Source organism: Myodes glareolus, chromosome 23 (assembly GCF_982192425.1).
Source record: "Myodes glareolus chromosome 23, mMyoGla1.1, whole genome shotgun sequence".
NCBI classification, from domain to species: domain Eukaryota; kingdom Metazoa; phylum Chordata; class Mammalia; order Rodentia; family Cricetidae; genus Myodes; species Myodes glareolus.
Window position 1 is genome coordinate 28,872,089 of NC_142048.1, and position 18,664 is coordinate 28,890,752.

At 41.7% G+C, this 18,664-nt stretch overlaps 1 protein-coding gene across 9 annotated transcripts; it reads left to right on the forward strand.

Annotated features, from left to right (window-relative positions):
• The first annotated feature begins 2,016 nt into the window (after nt 1-2,016).
• On the forward strand, nt 2,017-18,402 carry F11 (coagulation factor XI). Of its 9 annotated transcripts, XR_015736241.1 has the most exons (17): nt 2,017-2,353; nt 3,004-3,059; nt 6,176-6,338; nt 7,819-7,925; nt 8,596-8,755; nt 10,397-10,506; nt 10,823-10,982; nt 11,366-11,475; nt 11,568-11,730; nt 11,812-11,918; nt 13,537-13,705; nt 14,616-14,791; nt 15,928-16,023; nt 16,601-16,740; nt 17,092-17,209; nt 17,348-17,503; nt 17,935-18,402. XR_015736241.1 is itself a non-coding variant. In XM_087901201.1 (16 exons), exons 2-16 carry the CDS (start codon nt 3,005-3,007, stop codon nt 17,374-17,376), a joined length of 1,863 nt encoding a protein of 620 aa, XP_087757327.1. In that variant the 5' UTR covers nt 2,017-2,353; nt 3,004; the 3' UTR covers nt 17,377-17,510. The 9 variants fall into 9 exon arrangements, 4 of the variants coding, with proteins under 4 accessions (XP_087757327.1, XP_085536366.2, XP_048311626.2 ...); XM_087901201.1 differs by lacking the exon at nt 17,935-18,402 and having other exon boundaries at nt 17,348-17,510; XR_015736242.1 differs by lacking the exon at nt 17,935-18,402 and having other exon boundaries at nt 2,025-2,353; nt 17,112-17,209; nt 17,348-17,484.
• The last annotated feature ends 262 nt before the right edge of the window (nt 18,403-18,664 follow it).

Below are 18,664 nucleotides of genomic sequence, written 5' to 3' on the forward strand. Positions count from 1 at the left end.
TACACACAACATACACCCTCAGGAAGTTGTTCACATAACTTTCTGCCCAAGCAGGCATGTTTCCATGTCTCTGTGGAGGATGTTTCAAATTTACTATCAAGTTGATAATGCCTTTTCTTATTTCCCCAGGAAATTCTTCCTTTCCTTTCCACCTCTGTTGTGTTTCTTTCTTTTGTTCTGTGTGATTTTTAAAGATTTATTTATTTTCTTTATATATATGAGCACTCTATAGACTTTATGCCAGGAGAGGGCATCAGATCCTAATATAGATGGTTCTGAGTCACCATGAGGTTGCTGGAAATTGAACACAGGATCTCTGGAAGGGCACTCAGTGCTCTTAACTGCTGAGCCCTCTCTCCAGACCTTGTAGGAGTGTTTTAAAGGGCTGTCTAGTATTTCATACCCTGGTTCATTTCTCCATAAAGGCATGACTATCTGACAGGTTTAGAATCTATTCAGAAAGCCCCTAGCAGCACAGCTGTGATACACAGAAAATGGGACTGTGGGACTGTGTCTCCATGTCCCCAAATATTGAAATTCTGAAAGTCTGTTGTTTCAGAAGCTGTTGTTGGTACTCTGTCCCTGGAATGAAGTGCATTCTTCCTTTGGTACAGGTGGCTTCAGCAGATCCCATTTCTTTCTGGTCTTCAGAATGATTTTTTTAACCAAAGATGCACTTGTAAAGACAAGCTCGTACTTAGATTTTCTGTAGGAAATGGGAAGCCTTTCCAGAACCTTCAATCACCTTCCTCTGAAAGCCACTTAAATCAGACTTCAGAAAAACAAAACAAAACATGTATTTATGAGTATCTATCCCAAAGCACCCTCGGAAGTCTGGGGACAACCTTTAGGAATCCACTGTGTGTGTGCGTATGCGCGTGTGTGCATGTGTTGATGAGGTTACAAGAGACCTTTACAGCTATAATCTTTACAGCTAGCTCATGTTTTTGCTTGCTTTGGGAACAGGGTCTCTCTATCTATGTGGTCCAGGCTGTCTTCAAGCTTACTATTTAGACCAAGTTGGTCTTGAACTCAGTGATTCCTGTGCCTCTGCCTCCTTAGTGCTGAGATTAACAGGCTGGTACCACCACAGCTGGCTAGTTAGTGTTTAATATTAAAAATGAGAGACAAGAAGGGCAGTGCAACAAAGCAGGTGGCCAAGTATCCATCAGCCACTGCTTTACACTACAGCTCTAATAACTTATGTTTGCTACAGTGACGTGACCCGTAACTGAAGAAGGTTGGTTACAGAGGACACAAAGTGTCCTGTTTTTCCAAGAACACTTGATCCTTCTTCCAGCTCAAGGGGACACCTTAGCAGAAATACAGTTGTGTGGAATGACCTTCCTCATTATAAACGGCAGCGAGCCCTACCCTTGGGAGGCTCCTGAGTGTGCAAAGTCCCTCATCCTTCAGGGAACCTATCTGCTTTGTTATTGTCAGTGGTGTAAGCATCACAGCACATACCACTTTGGAGCTTGGCATTTGAGTCCCAGTGAGCCCTAACAGAAACCCTGTGAGAACTGGCTATGACTACAGATTTCCTTTTCATTGTCAGTATTCATGACTACAGATTTCCTTTTCATTGTCAGTATTCATGAAGAGGCAACATGTGTGCTTTGTTCCTCAGCATTAATCACATCTCTGTCGGCATCTGAAAAGTTGACGTCATAAAAAAGAAAACTGGAAGTGTGAGGCAGAACACTCCCTGATGATCTGTGCGCTCAGCCTCCAATCCCCAGCCTCCGGTCCCCAGTCTCCAGCCTCTAGTTTCCAGCCTCCAGTCCCCAGTCCCTAGTTTCCAGCTTCCAGGCCCCAACATCGGCCTCTAGCTCCTGACGTCTCTCCTCCCTTCGCTCTACCGCAAATCTCCAAGTCCATCTGATTTCTGTTGTCTTTCTCTGCTCAGACTGCAGTTGAGTTAGAATTAATGGTGCACTGCTGGCGTTTCAAAGCGTGAGTATGTATACATTTGGCAGGCAGGCACCCTCAATCTGAGTTTGCCCAACTGCTAAGGCAAGGTCAGGCTCTCTGGCCATCTCGGTGTGCGCTGCTTGTTTGCGTACACAGTGGAAAGAAAGCACACACATTTGGTGTGTTGAAAGAGCTTGCTGCTCTCCTGAGGTAGGTGAGGTAGGTTTCATTAGCAGGGACTGAAAGGACCTTCTCCGACACCAGACACGCTGAGCACGCTGTGTGAAGACAGGATGTCACATGACAAAGGAAACCAGTACAAGTAATCATTTAAGGAGAAGTGTCCTACGCAAGCTCATTTAGAGAAGAACAAGACTACATTGAAGAGAGAAATCACCCCAACTGAGGATTACAGCGAAGACAGAGGAAGTGTCTGCAGGTATGACTTTAAAACTGAACATTTCTCTCAACCACGTATGCCTAATAGGTGTCCCCTCTTCTGCAATGAGGGCTTAACTTTTTCCGTATGAAAAGATTGATTTTTAAAATGTATCTGATTTTACTTGGCAGATGCAGTTAATCACCCCCTACAGTCAGTCAACTTGAGAGCCGAGGCAGAATGGAAGACACTAGCTTGTAGTCAATAAGAAGTGTTTTTCAAGAAAAAGAAACTAAAGAGCAATACAGGAACTGGATATAAGGCTGTGTGTGTGTGTGTGTGTGTGTGTGTGTGTGTGTGTGTGTGTGTGTGTGTGTTAACAACCTTTTCAGTATTTAGTAGGGCAGGTATATTTACAAGGGACCAAGACAATATAGTAACAAATTTTTTAGTGTTTTTTTCTTTCAGAAATAGAAATTGTAAAGAGGATAATCATTTATATGTATATATATATATATATATATGTATGTGTGTGTGTGTGTGTGTGTGTGTGTGTGTGAATATATATGTTTGGAAAAAGAGAGAGGATTCAAAACTGAAAAGAAAGGAAATGAGTTGGAAGAGAAAATAAAGGTGGAAAATTGGAGTAGGGAGGGGGTTATATATTTGCACTTTAAGCTCTAAAATCATTGACATTCTTCTCTTTGTAGGATGATCTCATTACATCGGGTGGTATATTTTATCTTTTTTGTCTCAGTTTCTGGTGGTAAGTGTTGCTTTATTTTTCCCAACATATTACTTTTGTTAATTATTTGGACATTTCATGCAATTCACCCTGATCACACTTACTTCCCCGTCCTCACAGGTCCACCCTCACACCCTTGCATCACCACCCGACAAAAAACCTCACCAAGTCCAATTTGTGTTGCCAGTGTACTCATTGGAGCATGGTCAAACTCCCAGCGTCCCGTCCCTTAAAGAACCCTGAGTCCTTCCCCAGTCCCTGGCAGAAGCCACCAACTGTGAAGAGCTATGCTTCAGCATCTTAATCACAGTTTTTAAGGACTCTCTTCAACACTTAAATATGGCCTAGAAATAGCTCATTTTTGACCTGTAGAGTGGGAAACAACTTAAGTCTATGAAGAGAAATTGCATGCCAGTCCCCACATATTGTGGGTTAATTCCATACTGCTAACTCCAGGAAAGGAAGCAAAATCATTTTATCTTCCAATCAAGACTTCCACTTAAGGGGTCCAAAGAAAGAAAGAGATATAAACACAGGATTACAAAGAGACTACGCCTATATCATCTGTGTAATGGTTGTATCTATCTATAGACCTGCATCCACCTATATCTACCTATATAACACATTACAATGGTACCTAAGAGCAATATCAGAAAGCTGAAGGCCTGAGTCACCCCACTGATTAGTTTTCTATAAGGCAATCAGTCCAGCAACACACACACACACACACACACACACACACACACACACACCAATTCTGGGCTGAAAATGTTATCAAAATATTAATGTACAGCTTACCCATTTGGTTAATTTAGCTATTGAATTTGTTTGTTAATTACTTAATATTCAGTAAACTTAATTAGTACAGTTTTAACTTAATTAATATTGGTTATAACAACTTAATATGAATATTTTCACCCAATGCTTATTTTTTGTTTTAAATGAAAATTTAAAGACTCTTTTAAAAGTAATTTATTTATGTTACATTGACTCTCTGAGACTGTCACTGGCCTTTAACCAAAGTAAATTCTTTTTGGTGTTGCACATATGAAAAATGGCAAATATAGGTAGGGATTTAATAAAATAAACACTGTGCAAAAGATTAAACTATACAGTTTATAATTTAGTCTTTATTTGTGATAAGATTGCTACTCACGTTATTCCTTCATTGTCATTGTTTGAAATTCCATTGTTATTTCTTTGGTAAATTGTCAGTGCTGTCTTGACATAATTGTTAGTTTTTGTTTTTTGTTTTGTTTTGTTTTTCAAACTGCATTTTTAATTCTTTAAAGGTTAATCCAAACCTGCTGTGCTTCTTGATTGTGACATTTTAAGGTGACACGCCGGCTTTGTATGAAGGCATTGAATTTCTAGGCTTAGCAGACATAGTGTGAGATAGGAACAGGCCGCTGGTGAGTTAGAAGCTGCCAGGGTGTGCTTTGATAGGAGACAATGCAGAATATGAAAAAAGTCAAATCCACAGCTGTCTCCTGGGATACTTGTCAAGATGGAGAGAGTTATGCTCCCTGCCAAACCTCTGTTGATTTCGGAGGCAGCTCTGTGGTGAAATTGTTCTTCCCCCCATTGATTCCTTTAGCCACTACAGGCGTGCTGTGGAGTCTGCTCTTGGAATGAATGGTGTTTCTAAGTACACGGATTGAAAATAGATAGACTTATGGAGGAATTAGTTATATCAAAATATGGTCAGCTAAAATGGAAAATATTCAATAAAGAATTAGGTGTGGTTCTGAGTAGCATGTTATGTGAAAAGATTTAGTGTTGAGCCGGAGAGATGGCTCAGCAGTTAAGAGCACTGCCTGTTCTTCCAAAGGTCCTGGGTTCAATTCCCAGCAACCACGTGGTGGCTCACAACCATCAGTAATGAGGTCTGATGCTCTCTTGAGGAGGAGACCTGGTCAGTCGTCCTCGCCAACTTAGATGATGAAACCCAATACGGACAAGTTCAACGGACCCGCCATATACGGGGGCCCCCCATGCATGTTTCAGCGTTGCCAGGACAGACATTTCATATCTTATTTTTCTAAAACTGAATAGAAATAGAAATAGAGTCATAAGGATTCTGTCTGTTGTCACCGTGGCAGATACATCACACTACTGACAGCAGCCTAGATAAATGCTGATATTAATAACACAAGTATGTACCACATTTCCGTAGGGACCAGTGAAAAACCAGGGGAAGCTTTCTGAGTTAGTTGACTGACTAAGTCCTATGAACCTCACGTGACAGTTTTGACTGCTATGCACCTACAACCCTCTCAAGGCATTTACTGACTTGGTTACAACAGTTCAGATTTGAGTTAGAGTTTATTCTTCCTGAAGTATTTCCACAGGAGTTCTATATGGCTGCATGAAGAACTGTAACCTTTTTTTTCTTTTGGTTTTTCAAGACAGGCTTTCTCTGTAGCTTTGGTTCCTTTCCTGGAACTAGCTCTTGTAGACCAGGCTGGCCTCAAACTCACAGAGATCCACCCTCCTCTGCCTCCTGAGTGCTGGGATTAAAGGCATGTGCCACCACCGCCCATCAGACCTGTAACCTTTTATGTCATTACTAGGGAACAGTCCCAAAGGATACAGAGGCTATGGATTATTAAGTATCTCTTTCTAGCAACAGGGGACTTTTAAATTTTTATGTACTCTGGTTTTTTATAAGAAAAACTTATCTGAGGTTTTAACTCAATATGATCCAACGGCTTTTCCTGGGCTCTGTACTTCTTGCTGGTAAATGAGTCCATTTTTAACGTTAACATGACATCGTAGGAGAGGCCATCTGTCTTGGGTTTTAGTATGTTGCAATGTTAAAGCAATGAAGGAGGACTTTCCTGAGGATCATGTTTTGCGAACCAACAACTGAGAAATCATTGAACTGCTCCCTCAGCCTTTCCAAGACAATCGCTCCCAACGGTGGTGCCACCATGGCCAATATGTTGTTTGTGGTTTTATTTCCATCTGGGGCTGTTCACTACAGAAGCTAACTGAAGAGCATTGATTGATCTGATGTCCAAGTTCAGGCATAGTTTACGGGAAGCAGCCAGGGTAGCATTGACTTTATTGAATTATCTCACGGTAAGAGCCTACCAAAATCTACAATAATGTGTGCCGTGTGTGTCTTGTTGCAGGCTGTGTCACTACGCTCTTCAAAGACACCTGCTTTCAAGGAGGTGACATTGGTACTGTTTTCACCCCGAGTGCCAAGTACTGCCAACTGGTCTGCACCCACCACCCACGGTGCCTGCTCTTCACGTTCATGGCTGAGTCATCTTCGGAAGATGCTACCAAATGGTAACTCCCTATGTTTCCCTGAAGAGCAATTAATTTCAGAGGCCAGTTCCTTACCACTGTCGATTACCTCCACACAATTTCCCTCTTTTCAGTTTGTGAAATGTGATGTCAGCAGTTGGAAAATGAGTTCTCCTTCCACTGAATCATTAAATATTACAGGAAGGATGGAGTCTAGGTACCTTTGTGAAAAACTGTAATGCCTCCTTAGATCATATGTTACGATCATATTTTCTCTCTTCTATGTTTTGTCTTATATTTTGTCTTTTTGCTGCTATCTGTTAGTAGTAATGGCTGTTATCTAGAACTTTCTTCTAATCATTCAATTAGAAAAAAGTTTATAAGAATACCATGAAGAAATATTACAATAATATCTCCTGCACCTTCTAATATCCTATTATGTTTGCTTTAACGACCTGTAGGTATTCACAGCTAAATACTGGAAATGATTTTAAATTCCCATAGCCTTGCACCTCTAAATACTTCAACAAACATTTCACAACAGAGAAAGTGTAAGAAGCTTAACAATGTTACCCTACACCATTACACACTTCAAATATTATCTATAGCAGCTAAATTTTCATCCTATTTCACAGGTTTCCTATGACTGTTTTGACTCCCTATTCATATTTTAAAAATATTGGACATTCTATCCATTTCTGTATTTATGCTAAACTTAAAATTTAATATATAATCTTTTATGAAAACAACTAAGTTGACACTATCTTTGTTTGTTCTTGCTGGATTCACATAGTACCATAAACGTGAATTATTGTATTGAAATATAGAACAGAGATTGGAAAGCCTCTTATTATGAACAAGGGACGGCATAAAACTTTAGGTTCTGTTGGACCAGTTGCAAAGAGAAGAATATTCTATATTTTTAACACCATAAAAATGTAATCATATAGGGGCTAGAGGGGCAGCTCAGTGGTTAAGATCATTGGTTGCTATTCTAGAGGACCCAAGGTTTGTCCCCAGCATCCACTTCCAGAGGTTTGCAATCATTTGTAACTCCAGCTCCAAATGATCCATTGCCCTTTTCTGGCTTCCTTAAGAATGTCACATGCACATGCGTGCATGTACACACACACACACACTCAGAGATAGATAGATAGGTAAAGAGAGAGAGAGAGAGAGAGAGAGAGAGAGAGAGAGAGGAGTCTTTATAATATGTAGCCCTGTAAAACAGAAAACCATTCTAGCTCATTGACCATATAACACTGGTAGATTTTTAACAACAGTTTAGCAATAGTTCAGAGTCTACCTGCTCCTGTCCTGTTCATGTCCTGTTGGAGAGGAAGGTCATATGTGTTCTTTTAAATGTAGGGATGTTGAAATTAAAGCAAAGTCAGAATCTTGTTAAGTAAACATTTGCTTTGGCCCGAGACCTAGTGGTTTGTTTCCTTCTCTTTGACCTCAGGATCCACTCTTCCAAAACATGAATTCCCACTGAGGAATGTTATCTTTTCCCAAAGAACAGGTTTGCTTGCATCCTGAAGGACAGCGTTACAGAAACACTGCCAATGGTAAACATGACGGGAGCAGTTTCTGGATATTCGTTCAAGCAGTGCCCTCAGCAATTAAGTGGTACGATTTCTTAGCAAATGTAATAAACACTAGCCATTATAGTTGATACATGGAATTGCTCCGATATAGTTTTGTGGCATAGAATAAAACACTACCATCCAGAATTAAGTTTCTTAAGCAAGAAGACTTTCTTACGCAAAGTATAGCATGTGGGTATCTGCACTCCCCTCCCCGCCAAAAGCACACTCTCAGTCATGAGCATCTTTGAATTCATAAAGTAGGGTCAGCACCTCAGTTCTTAGTTCTTATTTCCTTTTTCCTCCCAGCCTGAAATTGCACACAAAAGCCCTTATTTTAGATACTAATTCAAATCAAAAGGAAAAGAAATTCCAAAGACTGAAGCGACACATGTCTTAATCGTGAAATGCATATCTTTCTATAAATTAACGAGTGAATCAATTAGTTGGTGCAGTTTAGGCTCGAGGTCGGAAAGACAAAATGCAGATTTCCAAGCTTCAAGTTGTTGCTGTATAAGAAGGACATTAGCTTCCTCAAAATACCTCCAAGAGGAAGTAGGAATTGCACAGAGTGAAACAAAACAAGGGACTTCACTGGGAAAGTGGGCGAGAAAGGAAGGTCTGAGTTTAGGGGGCCATTGCTGAGAGGCAGCGCTGCTGTCACTGCCCCCGGGTTCTGTCGCTGCTGTTCACCTTCCTGCCTTCATTTCCAGCTTGCAGCAAAGATGTGTATGTGGACCTAGACATGAAGGGCATGAACTACAACAGCTCTGTCGTGAAGAACGCTCAGGAGTGCCAAGAGAGGTGCACCAATGATGCCCATTGTCACTTTTTCACATATGCAACAGGGCGTTTTCCCAGTGTGGAGCATCGGTGAGTGGACCCGTGTCCGAGCTCCGGGGCAGAGGAGTGCCAGGGGCAAGAAAACCACCGGCTCCTTTGTTATTTTCATCAGTTTGAAGCCTAAATTTTCGTAGCCCCCCTCCCAGAGACATTTGCATAATAGCAATCACTGCTTTGTCATGAAAAGCTCATCGAATGTCTAATAAGCACACACTTAATTCATAATCAAGATTTTGTGTTTCAGGGCTAGAAGATGATTCAGTGTGTAAATGCACTATCTGTACAAGGATGAGGACCCGGGTTTAGATCCCAGTGTTCATATAAAAGCCAGATGCGATTGTGCTTGCTTTTAACCCGAGTGCTTGGGGCCTGGGGATAGGGTGAGGGGGCAGATAAGAGGATTATTGGGGCTCTCTGGTCAGTGCAGGTTTAATGAATTCTGTCTCTCATTAAAGTCCTCCTCTAGACTTCCCATTCACGCTTGCACACCCACATACCACACACACACACACACACACACACACACACACACACCATACACAATACATATAGTGCAGGCTCACAGACTCTGTTTCCACAACACTGCTGTAAAGCATACATCTACTTACCCTATATTCGAACTAATTTCGAAAACCCTGCATTTTTACATTTGTAGTATAGAGAGAGCTGAGAGAGGATTGATTGGCAGCGCTCTTCCCAGTCTAACAAACGTTGTAGCAGTCCTGACCTAACGGATCGAAAATAAAATCGATTTATCCATCTAGCTAGCTATACAGTTCTGTTCCTTCCCTACGATGAAGCAATTGAAGCCCATGGACAAAGTTTTATACTGTTTCTTGTGGGGTTTTGAAATCTTCCAGGAAGAAATCTATTGTATAATAATATAAAAGTGATCTGTTCACTAAATGACTAAATCTGCATGTTTGGCTTTTAAATTTTATTAAAGTTATATGATTTGTTCTTTTAAGATTGCGCGCGTGCGTGTGTGTGTGTGTGTGTATGTGTGTAGATATTGTGTGTATAGATGCACATGTGTGTGGGTAACTGTAGAGGTGAGAAGAGCCATTCTCGAACTCCCAGTGTTCAGTTTTAAATTTAGAACTCTTTGTCATAATCCAGATTTACACAATTAACTTTATTATTTTATAGTTGGGTTTTTAGCACTGTCTATTTATAATCTCCTTTCCACAATTTTGAAAAAGAAATGAAAGGTAGCAAAGCATTAAAGATGTATTCAAAAATCAGTAATAAAACACGGAAAATAGCCTTCTATGGTTCTCAGTACTTCCCCTCAGAGGACAGTTTTTATGTCTTAGACTTAATAGAATGTGAACTGCAGGTCAGGAAAATGTTCCTAGCGCTTCTTAAAAAACACACTTAGAGGGCTAAAGTCACAAAGGTCTAGAGAAATGACCCATTTTCACACCCCACCCCTCACACCACACCAGGCCTCTCAGGTCGTCATGGGAGAGATAACATTGTTCCGGAGTCCACAGGGCCACCCTGTTGTTAGAGAAGCTGCCAGAACTCAACTAGCCCTGCAGGTGAACACTCCTCGGAGCAATTCCTTTGTTATTACAGCCATTTCCTCCCTGCGGATGGTAATTTCTTATCCTCTTGTGCTCTCATAGTCTCGGAAAGAATAATATTTTTCGTTTTTGTTCTATTTAGCAAAACTTGTCTTTTGAAGTACACCCAAACGGGGACACCAACCAGAATAACAAAGCTCAATCACGTGGTATCGGGATTTTCACTGAAGTCCTGTGGACTGTCTAACGTGGGTAACTATTGTTTTCTATATGAGATATTTGCACATTAAGCCTGCAGAATGTTGAGGATGTGGGCAATAGGTCAAACTTTGAAAACAGCTGATGCTCCCTGATGAGGCAGACCCAGTCACCTTTCACTGTCTTCATTATGTCCTGAAAAAAATTTCTTCTTAAATTTCTACTAATAATCTGCTTATTTTTTATAAATAAGAAGGTAAAGATCTTTGGATGAACTTTCCTTTTTTAATAAAATGAACAACTGCTGTCTGGAGTGTCTATGATGCTGCCCGTGCCCTGACATCCTAACACAGCTTCTTCTGTCGTACAGCTTGCATTAGGGACATTTTCCCTAACACGATGCTTGCCGACCTCAATGTTGACAGCGTGCTGGCCCCAGATGCCTTTGTCTGTCGACGCATTTGTACACATCACCCCACTTGTTTGTTTTTTACATTCTTTTCCCAAGAGTGGCCGAGAGAATCTCAAAGGTAAGAAATCGCCATTGAAGGTGACTTTAGTCCTTTTTTAAACATGGGCAATAAAAACGGGCTACACAAACAAGATAGGAGATATCCAAGCAGCAGGCTCTTTGAGATGGGCTGGACCTGTTGGAAGCGGCAACATCACAAGGGGGAGACTCTAAGAACACTCACAACAGGGCAAATTCCAAGATGCTTTGATAAGTTCTCAGTGACATACAGTCTATGGAATGTAATTCAATGTTTCAAGAGAGGTGGTAGGAATGTGGTTGCTATTAAATGCTATGAATTGACTTTACTTTGCACATACGCTCTAACAGTGATCTTTCTCTTGAATATGTTTAGCACGATTTCTCAGGATTTCTTTATACATCCCCCCTTTTGCCCCATAGACATCTTTGCCTCCTTAAAACATCTGAAAGTGGATTACCGAGCTCGCGCATTACAAGGAACAACGTCCTCTCTGGCTTCAGTCTCCAGCATTGCAAGCATAGCACCCCAGGTAAACAGTGAGCTTCCTTCTCAATGGTCCCTAGGAGATGAAGGGATGTGAAGGCCACACGTTTCAAGCCTGCCTCGTGCTTTATTGTCTAGTATTCTGCCATCCGTCCTTCTACAATGACACTGATTTCTTGGGAGAAGAACTGGATATTGTTGAAGTGAAAGGCCACGAAACCTGCCAGAAAACGTGCACCAATGCTGTCCGCTGCCAGTTTTTTACCTATTCCCCATCTCGAGGATTTCGCAATGAAGGGAAGTAAGGCAGAGTCAGGTGGGTGTGTTTGGGGCACCTCTCTGTAGACCGTGTTATGCTTATACTGTATGTTTTCAACCATAGGGGAAGATGCTCCCTAAAACTGTCTTCAAATGGATCTCCAACTAGAATACTTCATGGGACGGGAGGCATCTCTGGATACACTTTGAGGCTGTGCAAAATGGATAACGGTGAGGATTGCAAAACAGTACAACTGAAGGGAAATATTCAACTGAATGTGTCGACCCAGAGCTAGCAAACAACCACCACAGAGGGGTGGAAACAATGGTCCAAGCCTATATTCCCAGCATTCAGGAGGCTGAGGGAGGGGAATCAGGAGTTTGAGGCCAGGTTGGATTAAATAAGAAGATCCCTGTATTAAAAAGGACAAAAATAGATACAGAAGAGAGATAATTTGTAAGTTAACAAATTTAGAAATTTTCCTTTATTCTAGCTTCTTTTGCCCAACATTCCTATGTTTTAAGCATATTAATCAATTCTTCATTAAATCCTACATAAATTGATGAATTGATATAGATGTAGCTGTATAGATATAGATATAACATATTCTATATATTTTTTCAGTCATTTCAAGAACTTCCTGAAGAGACAGACCCAAAAAGCTAATTCTTATTTCCAAAACCAAAATAATTTTGCTTTGTCTTAATTCTCATTAATTAAACTATCAACCAGTGCATAATTAAATCATTCATTTTCTTCCCACTTGATCTTTCAGTGAAGCATAAATAAAGATTATATGTATTGCATAATGCCCAGTGTTATGATGCCCTGTAAATTGAGATGCAATTGCTTTCATGAACAAAACACAGCACTGCTCCCTCCTTGTGACAGTTTTAGAAGTACAAACTCTTTTGTGTCACATCATTGACTGTGCTAGAAGGTGACTCGATGCTCAACTTCTGTTTTATAGCACACTCGGGTGTTCTAATGTCCTAACTGGAAAACACGTCTTCCTAGAATTCAGAGGCTTCATGGCAATCTCTGGGTGACCCACGACTCTTAAGAAAGAGAATTAAGTTGTAGTTTATGTATCCTCTATTTTCCTCATGATAAATTTACCGAATGAGAAGGAACATTTAAACCGAGTAGTGTCTTAATGCTACTTCTTAGGGGTAGATAGGACAATTACAAAGTACTGTGAAGTGACGTGGGCATGCTTTAAAAACCGAGTTCCAGATTTGACACCTTGATAAATTGAAGGTTCTGTTTTTCGCCCCTTCCTGCCTTCATTATGTTCTTCTCTGTTGAATTTATAGACTCTGGCCTGTGGAAGTGACAGACTATATCAGCTGCAGATTGATAGCTAGAGGAGAAAATATGGAGACAAATAAAACTGTATGCCCTTTTAGTCTGCCTTCTGAGGTGTTAATTAGAGAAGGAGGTAGCACTGTGCAGTATTTTCTACATAATACCCTCATGTAGAAGACACATCTCACTGAGGTGTTTGTCATATTTACGCTGTGGTTGGTCTCCAATGTAATTTGACTTTCTAAAGACACCTAGCAATGTTACTAAAAGACATATTTCCTAATCCCAAATGCAATGCTGAGCACTGTATACTTTGATCATCCTGTTTAAACTAATGGAACAGACATTCAGATGTAACATTTACTGCAGGGCTTCATTGAGTTACTGGTAGTGTGACCTACTTACTGCTCACTCACCAAACTTCTAAAGGCTGCTTTCCTGCTTATGGGATGGAATGCTCCCTAGAGATTTCTCAAGTCACAGAAGGACCCACGACAATGACGCCATAGGTGACTACTCACCGTGCTTTTTCTGCTGTAGTGTGCACAACCAAAATCAAGTCCAGGATTGTCGGAGGAAGTGCGTCTGTTCACGGTGAGTGGCCATGGCAGGTGGCCCTGCACATCACCTCGCCCACCCAGGGACACCTGTGTGGAGGCTCCATCATCGGAAACCAGTGGATACTGACAGCCGCTCACTGCTTCTCTGGGTTAGTACCGCCACTGTCCTCCTCGGGTCGCCATCATCGGACGGAGGGGAAATCTGGGGCTGCCATAGTTGTAAATAAATACTTTGAAAATATAGATGATCCTGCTAACCAAATGAATTCTCTCTCTGTGGGGAGGGCTGATTGCATGGAAGAGTCAACCACTCCTCATCTGGCAGCCTTAGAGCAGGTGCCGGAACAGACCATTAATGTAAATGATTCCCAAAGGCTCTGTATCCTTTCCTGGCCCTGCTGCATAGGGCCAGACTGAAGCTCCGAAGTGCCTGCTCTTTGAGTCATGTTTCCCTTCTTTTCTCTTTCTCTTCCCCCAAACACACAGAGTTCTGTCCACACCATCAAGCTGGAGCCCTTGCTCTCATTATTTTCAGTATCGTCCAAATGTGAATGTTCCCGCTGGGGGAGTGTGTATCCCAAGGAAGTCAGGTTGAGCAAAACTCCCCTCGTCTGCTTTCAGTGTTCTCTCAGTTGTTTAACAGATTTATTTGGTTTTGTTCATTTTTTTTTTTGCATCATGCGCGCATGTGCTCATAACTTAATGGTACACTTGGGGTCAATAGTCCCTTTAGGAGTTCATATGAGAAAACACAGAAAGACCTTTTTTTTTTCTTCTGTCAGTGACAAAGTTGAGACTAAAATCCTACTCTTCCTGAGCCTGTGGATATGCTGGAGGATGGAAAGATCATTTGTTTAATGTGTTCAATATAAAGTAAACACTATCCAGTGCTTTCTTTGTAGAGGAAATATTTGACTAAGTTTGCTTTAGAATAAAATCACCTTTTGTCCATCTAACAGTGGAAGCAATGGTAGAGCACAAAAACCCATGAAGCACCAATGTTTGGGAATTACCTGCTGAGAGATCTTTTGATTTTTCACTCTGTTGCTTGTTCCTTAGGACAGAGGCATCTAAACACCTGCGTGTCTATGGTGACATTGTGCACCAATCAGAAATAAATGAAGACACAGCTTTCTTCAGGGTTCAAGAAATAATCATTCATGATCAATATAAGGCGGCAGAAAGTGGGTATGATATTGCCCTGCTGAAACTGGAATCATCCATGAATTACACAGGTATATAGAATTTTTGGTGGAAAGTGACCTAGAAAGGCAACCTAGATAAAGCATTCAGTCTCGGAGCTACCACAGTCTCATCGGCCAGGCCCATGCTACAGCAAAACCAAGAAAGGTCTGGAAAGATGACCTCACTCTGTTGAGACTCATGGTCTTGTCTTAGAATACTAGATCACACTCTGAGAGTGCAGGCGAAGAGACTTGTCTCTGGGCTTCTTCAGGGACACAGAAGGACATCATTTTATAGAATACAGAAATAATAAGAATAATAAAGATTGGCATTCTGTTTTAGGGACAAATGACTTGACTACAGGATTAAGCAAATGCCACAGAATATTAAACCTGGTTAAAATGAAAGCCTGTATAAAGACGCATGTCTTATCCTTTTCTTGTCCCTTTCACTTGGGATGCTTTTACTATATTACTATTATTATTTTTGTTTTTAATGTGCATTAGTGTTTTGCCTGCATGTATGGGCAAGGATGTCAGATCCTCCAGAACTGGAGTTACAGACAGTCATGGGCTTCCATGTAGATGCTGGGAATTGAACCCAGGTTTTCTGGAAAGAGCAACCAGTGCTCTTAACCACTGAGCCATCTCTCCAGCCCCAACTTGGAGTATTTTATATTCAACACTTAACACAAGATATAAAAATATATGAGAAAAAAGATAACATGAATATCATAAATAGAGAAAGCACGGATAATGTCAAGTGAAAGAGCCATCTTTTCTGGGGAAAATGGCTGGCTTCGTTTCTGGGCTAGTCAGTTTTCATCACTGATCACATACCTGGTAGAATTACCTTGTAGGGAAGAAAGGTACTCTGGGCTCTCAGGATGCTAGAGGCTCCCACCTGGGGTTGGGAGCTCTGCTGGAGCCTTTGGTGAGGAACATACAGAGGACCAAACTCTTCATCTCATGGATGTTGGGAAGCAGAAAGAGAGAAAGGGAGAGGATGGGTCCTAAGAGGGGCACACCCTCCCTGACCTATCATCCATCAGGAGGGCCCACCTTCCACCCTCTCCAAGCAGTGTCACGGACTGGGGTGAAGTTTGTGAAATATGGACCTTTGGGGAGACACTTCAGATCCAAACGGTAGCGGTCTCTGATAGCTAACATATGATTTCCACGATTAGATTCTCAGCGGCCCATATGCCTACCTTCCAAAGGCGATGAGAATGTACTGTACACGGAGTGCTGGGTGACTGGATGGGGGTACGCCCGATCAAGAGGTAACCAAGGGTTCATCTGTCTCTGCTCTATCCCAAAATCCGGGGGTACGCCCGATCAAGAGGTAACCAAGGGTTCATCTGTCTCTGCTCTATCCCAAAATCCGGGGCTACGCCCGATCAAGAGGTAACCAAGGGTTCATCTATCTCTGCTCTATCCCGAAATCCAGGGACAGAGCTTAACCATAGCCCTTGCTTTCTCTCTAGTTGCATGGCCAAAATGTGATTAAAGGAACACTAAGCAATTACAAGAAGAGTAATAAAAAGACCAATATATCTGATTTAAAATATTACATATGATTACCTCTCTAAAGACTATTTTAACTGAAAACTTTTAGTATGGGACCTAACACTCTACGTAAAAAATTCTAGCTTGGTTTCTAATTATTTTGCCTGAAAAGAAATTCTACTTAGTGTCACAACTAATTTTAAACTTAATAAAATTAATAAGATTATATATACAATATTGTACATAATGTCTTCTTTATACTCTATAACTATAAAAATTAATTAAGCTTAGTAATTTTTATCTAAAATTTTGACTTTTATAATATTATTCCACTAAAATGACCTTTTTCAGGTGAAGTACAAAATACTCTCCAGAAAGTCAAAATACCATTGGTGTCAAATGAAGAATGTCAGACAAGATACAGGAATCATAAAATAACCAACAAGATGATCTGTGCAGGCTACAAGGAAGGGGGGAAGGACGCGTGCAAGGTAAGAGTGTTCCAAGCAATCAGTTCCATCAGACGGGGGTGGGGGGAGGTTGAGTGCTTTCTGCATTTTTAAAAAAACTGTTCTACCCCCAGTACTGCCCTAGATTGCTTCCTGCTGCTGTGAGGAAACACAGGCCAAACCCAACCCCGGGAAGGGAAGGATTTATTTAGCTCACAGTCCACCGTAGAGGGAAGCACCCTGAGTTAGGAACTGCAGCAGAGACTGCGGAGGAATGACGCTCACTGGTTTACTTCTAAACTCGTGTCCAGCGACTTTCAGTTGTAAACATTTATTTATCAATTAGCAATCAAGACATGCCCACATGCCAATCTAACAGTGGCCGCTCCTCAGGTGGAGTTCTTTCTTCTCAGATGTGTGAGCTTGACAACTCCGACTAACCGCCATCACCAGCAGGACACAGGGTGGGTTTTAGGGAGACTACAACCTAAAATAGAAAAGCTGGAGGCAGGTAAGCAATCGCATGTTTAGAACCTTGTAAAAAGGCCAGAACTTTAGGTTTAAAAAAAAATGCTGTGAACAATGCTTATTTAATACACAGAAGTGTCTGAAGTGGTCCGTGCATATTTCCTCTTCTTGCCTTCCACAGGGAGATTCTGGAGGGCCGCTGTCCTGTAAGCACAATGGGGTCTGGCATTTGGTGGGCATCACGAGCTGGGGTGAAGGCTGTGGCCGGAGGGAAAGGCCAGGTGTCTACACCAACGTGGCCAAGTATGTGGACTGGATTTTGGAGAAAACTCAAACGGTGTGAAAGAGCTCAGTAGGTATCATTTGGTGACCCCGGAAGATTAGTCCACAAGAACGGGCTTGATCCCAGTGAGGAGGACACTGGGATGCTGTATCCTCTGCTGTAATAAACCGAAGGGGCTTGATGGATGTAGAGGTTAACAGACAATCTTTGACAGTCTTCATGAACCAATTCTCTCCTTCCACCCTGTGAGATCCAGAGATGGGCATGCGGTGTTCAGACTCCGTGGCAAATATCTGTACCGACTTAGCCATGTGTCAAGCCAGCTGGCCTGGCTTCCCGCAGATGCTGGGCATCAAAGTCCGGTCCTCAAGTATGCCCAGCAAGCGTTTTGATGGACTGAGCTCCCCAGTGGCCTTTTTAATGTTTTCTATGTATTTTCTCAAATTAGGCTGGTGGTGTGAAAGCAGACTCCATAATTTCCATAGGGCCGTGTTTAGGAGGAGCAATTCCCGAAGAGCTGGTACCTTGACGATTCATCTTGATGTGCTTGTCTTGGAAAGCATCTCTGTACAACTTATGCTCCCGTTGTCAGTACTCCGGTAAAGAGCAGATTGATGGAGATAAGATGGGCAGGCCAAAACCTCCCTGAGATCTGCCAGAGTGTGCAACTCGGCCGAGAGCTGAGTAATGAATGTGTTCAGCAGAAATAAATGTCGAAAACATGCGTAGTATGGTTAAAGGTGATTTAGGAGCCAACATGGTTTGGGTGTAGTCTTCAGCATCCTCAAACAGCCCATGGGGCAATATTTGAACTGTGACCGCATCATTTTCAATCAGTGTCAATAACTATACAAGCTGCCCAAATGACAAACGTCTATTGTGTACAATTATGTGACAGTGTCTCATGGAACTTTGGGAGTTTAGGCATTGTCAATAAATTATTTCTCATTTCATGAAGCGCATAGTCTATTTAGCATGAGTCAAAGAAAATAGCTCAAAATATGTACTTCCAAAAGGAAATAAGTAGGATGCAAAGGACCCTAAGAGATGACGGAGGAGGAAGAGTTAGCACAAGCTAAGCGTGGGATGAAGAAATGAGCAGGGCAAAGCAAAGACAACAAGGCCCACAGATCAAAGTCATGGATCCAAAAGGCTTGCTAGAGTAACACAGAACTGGGCTCGAACATTGTCCCAGCTTCGCAATCAACAAGCAAA

Bases quoted from the DNA above. Each gene is read 5' to 3' on its own strand.
- F11 (XM_085680240.2), top strand. From the start codon at position 3,005: ATGATCTCATTACATCGGGTGGTATATTTTATCTTTTTTGTCTCAGTT. The intron at 3,060-6,175 runs GTAAGTGTTGCT...GTCTTGTTGCAG, and splicing joins TTTTGTCTCAGTTTCTGGTG to GCTGTGTCACTACGCTCTTC. The intron at 16,024-16,600 runs GTAACCAAGGGT...GACCTTTTTCAG, and splicing joins GGGGTACGCCCGATCAAGAG to GTGAAGTACAAAATACTCTC.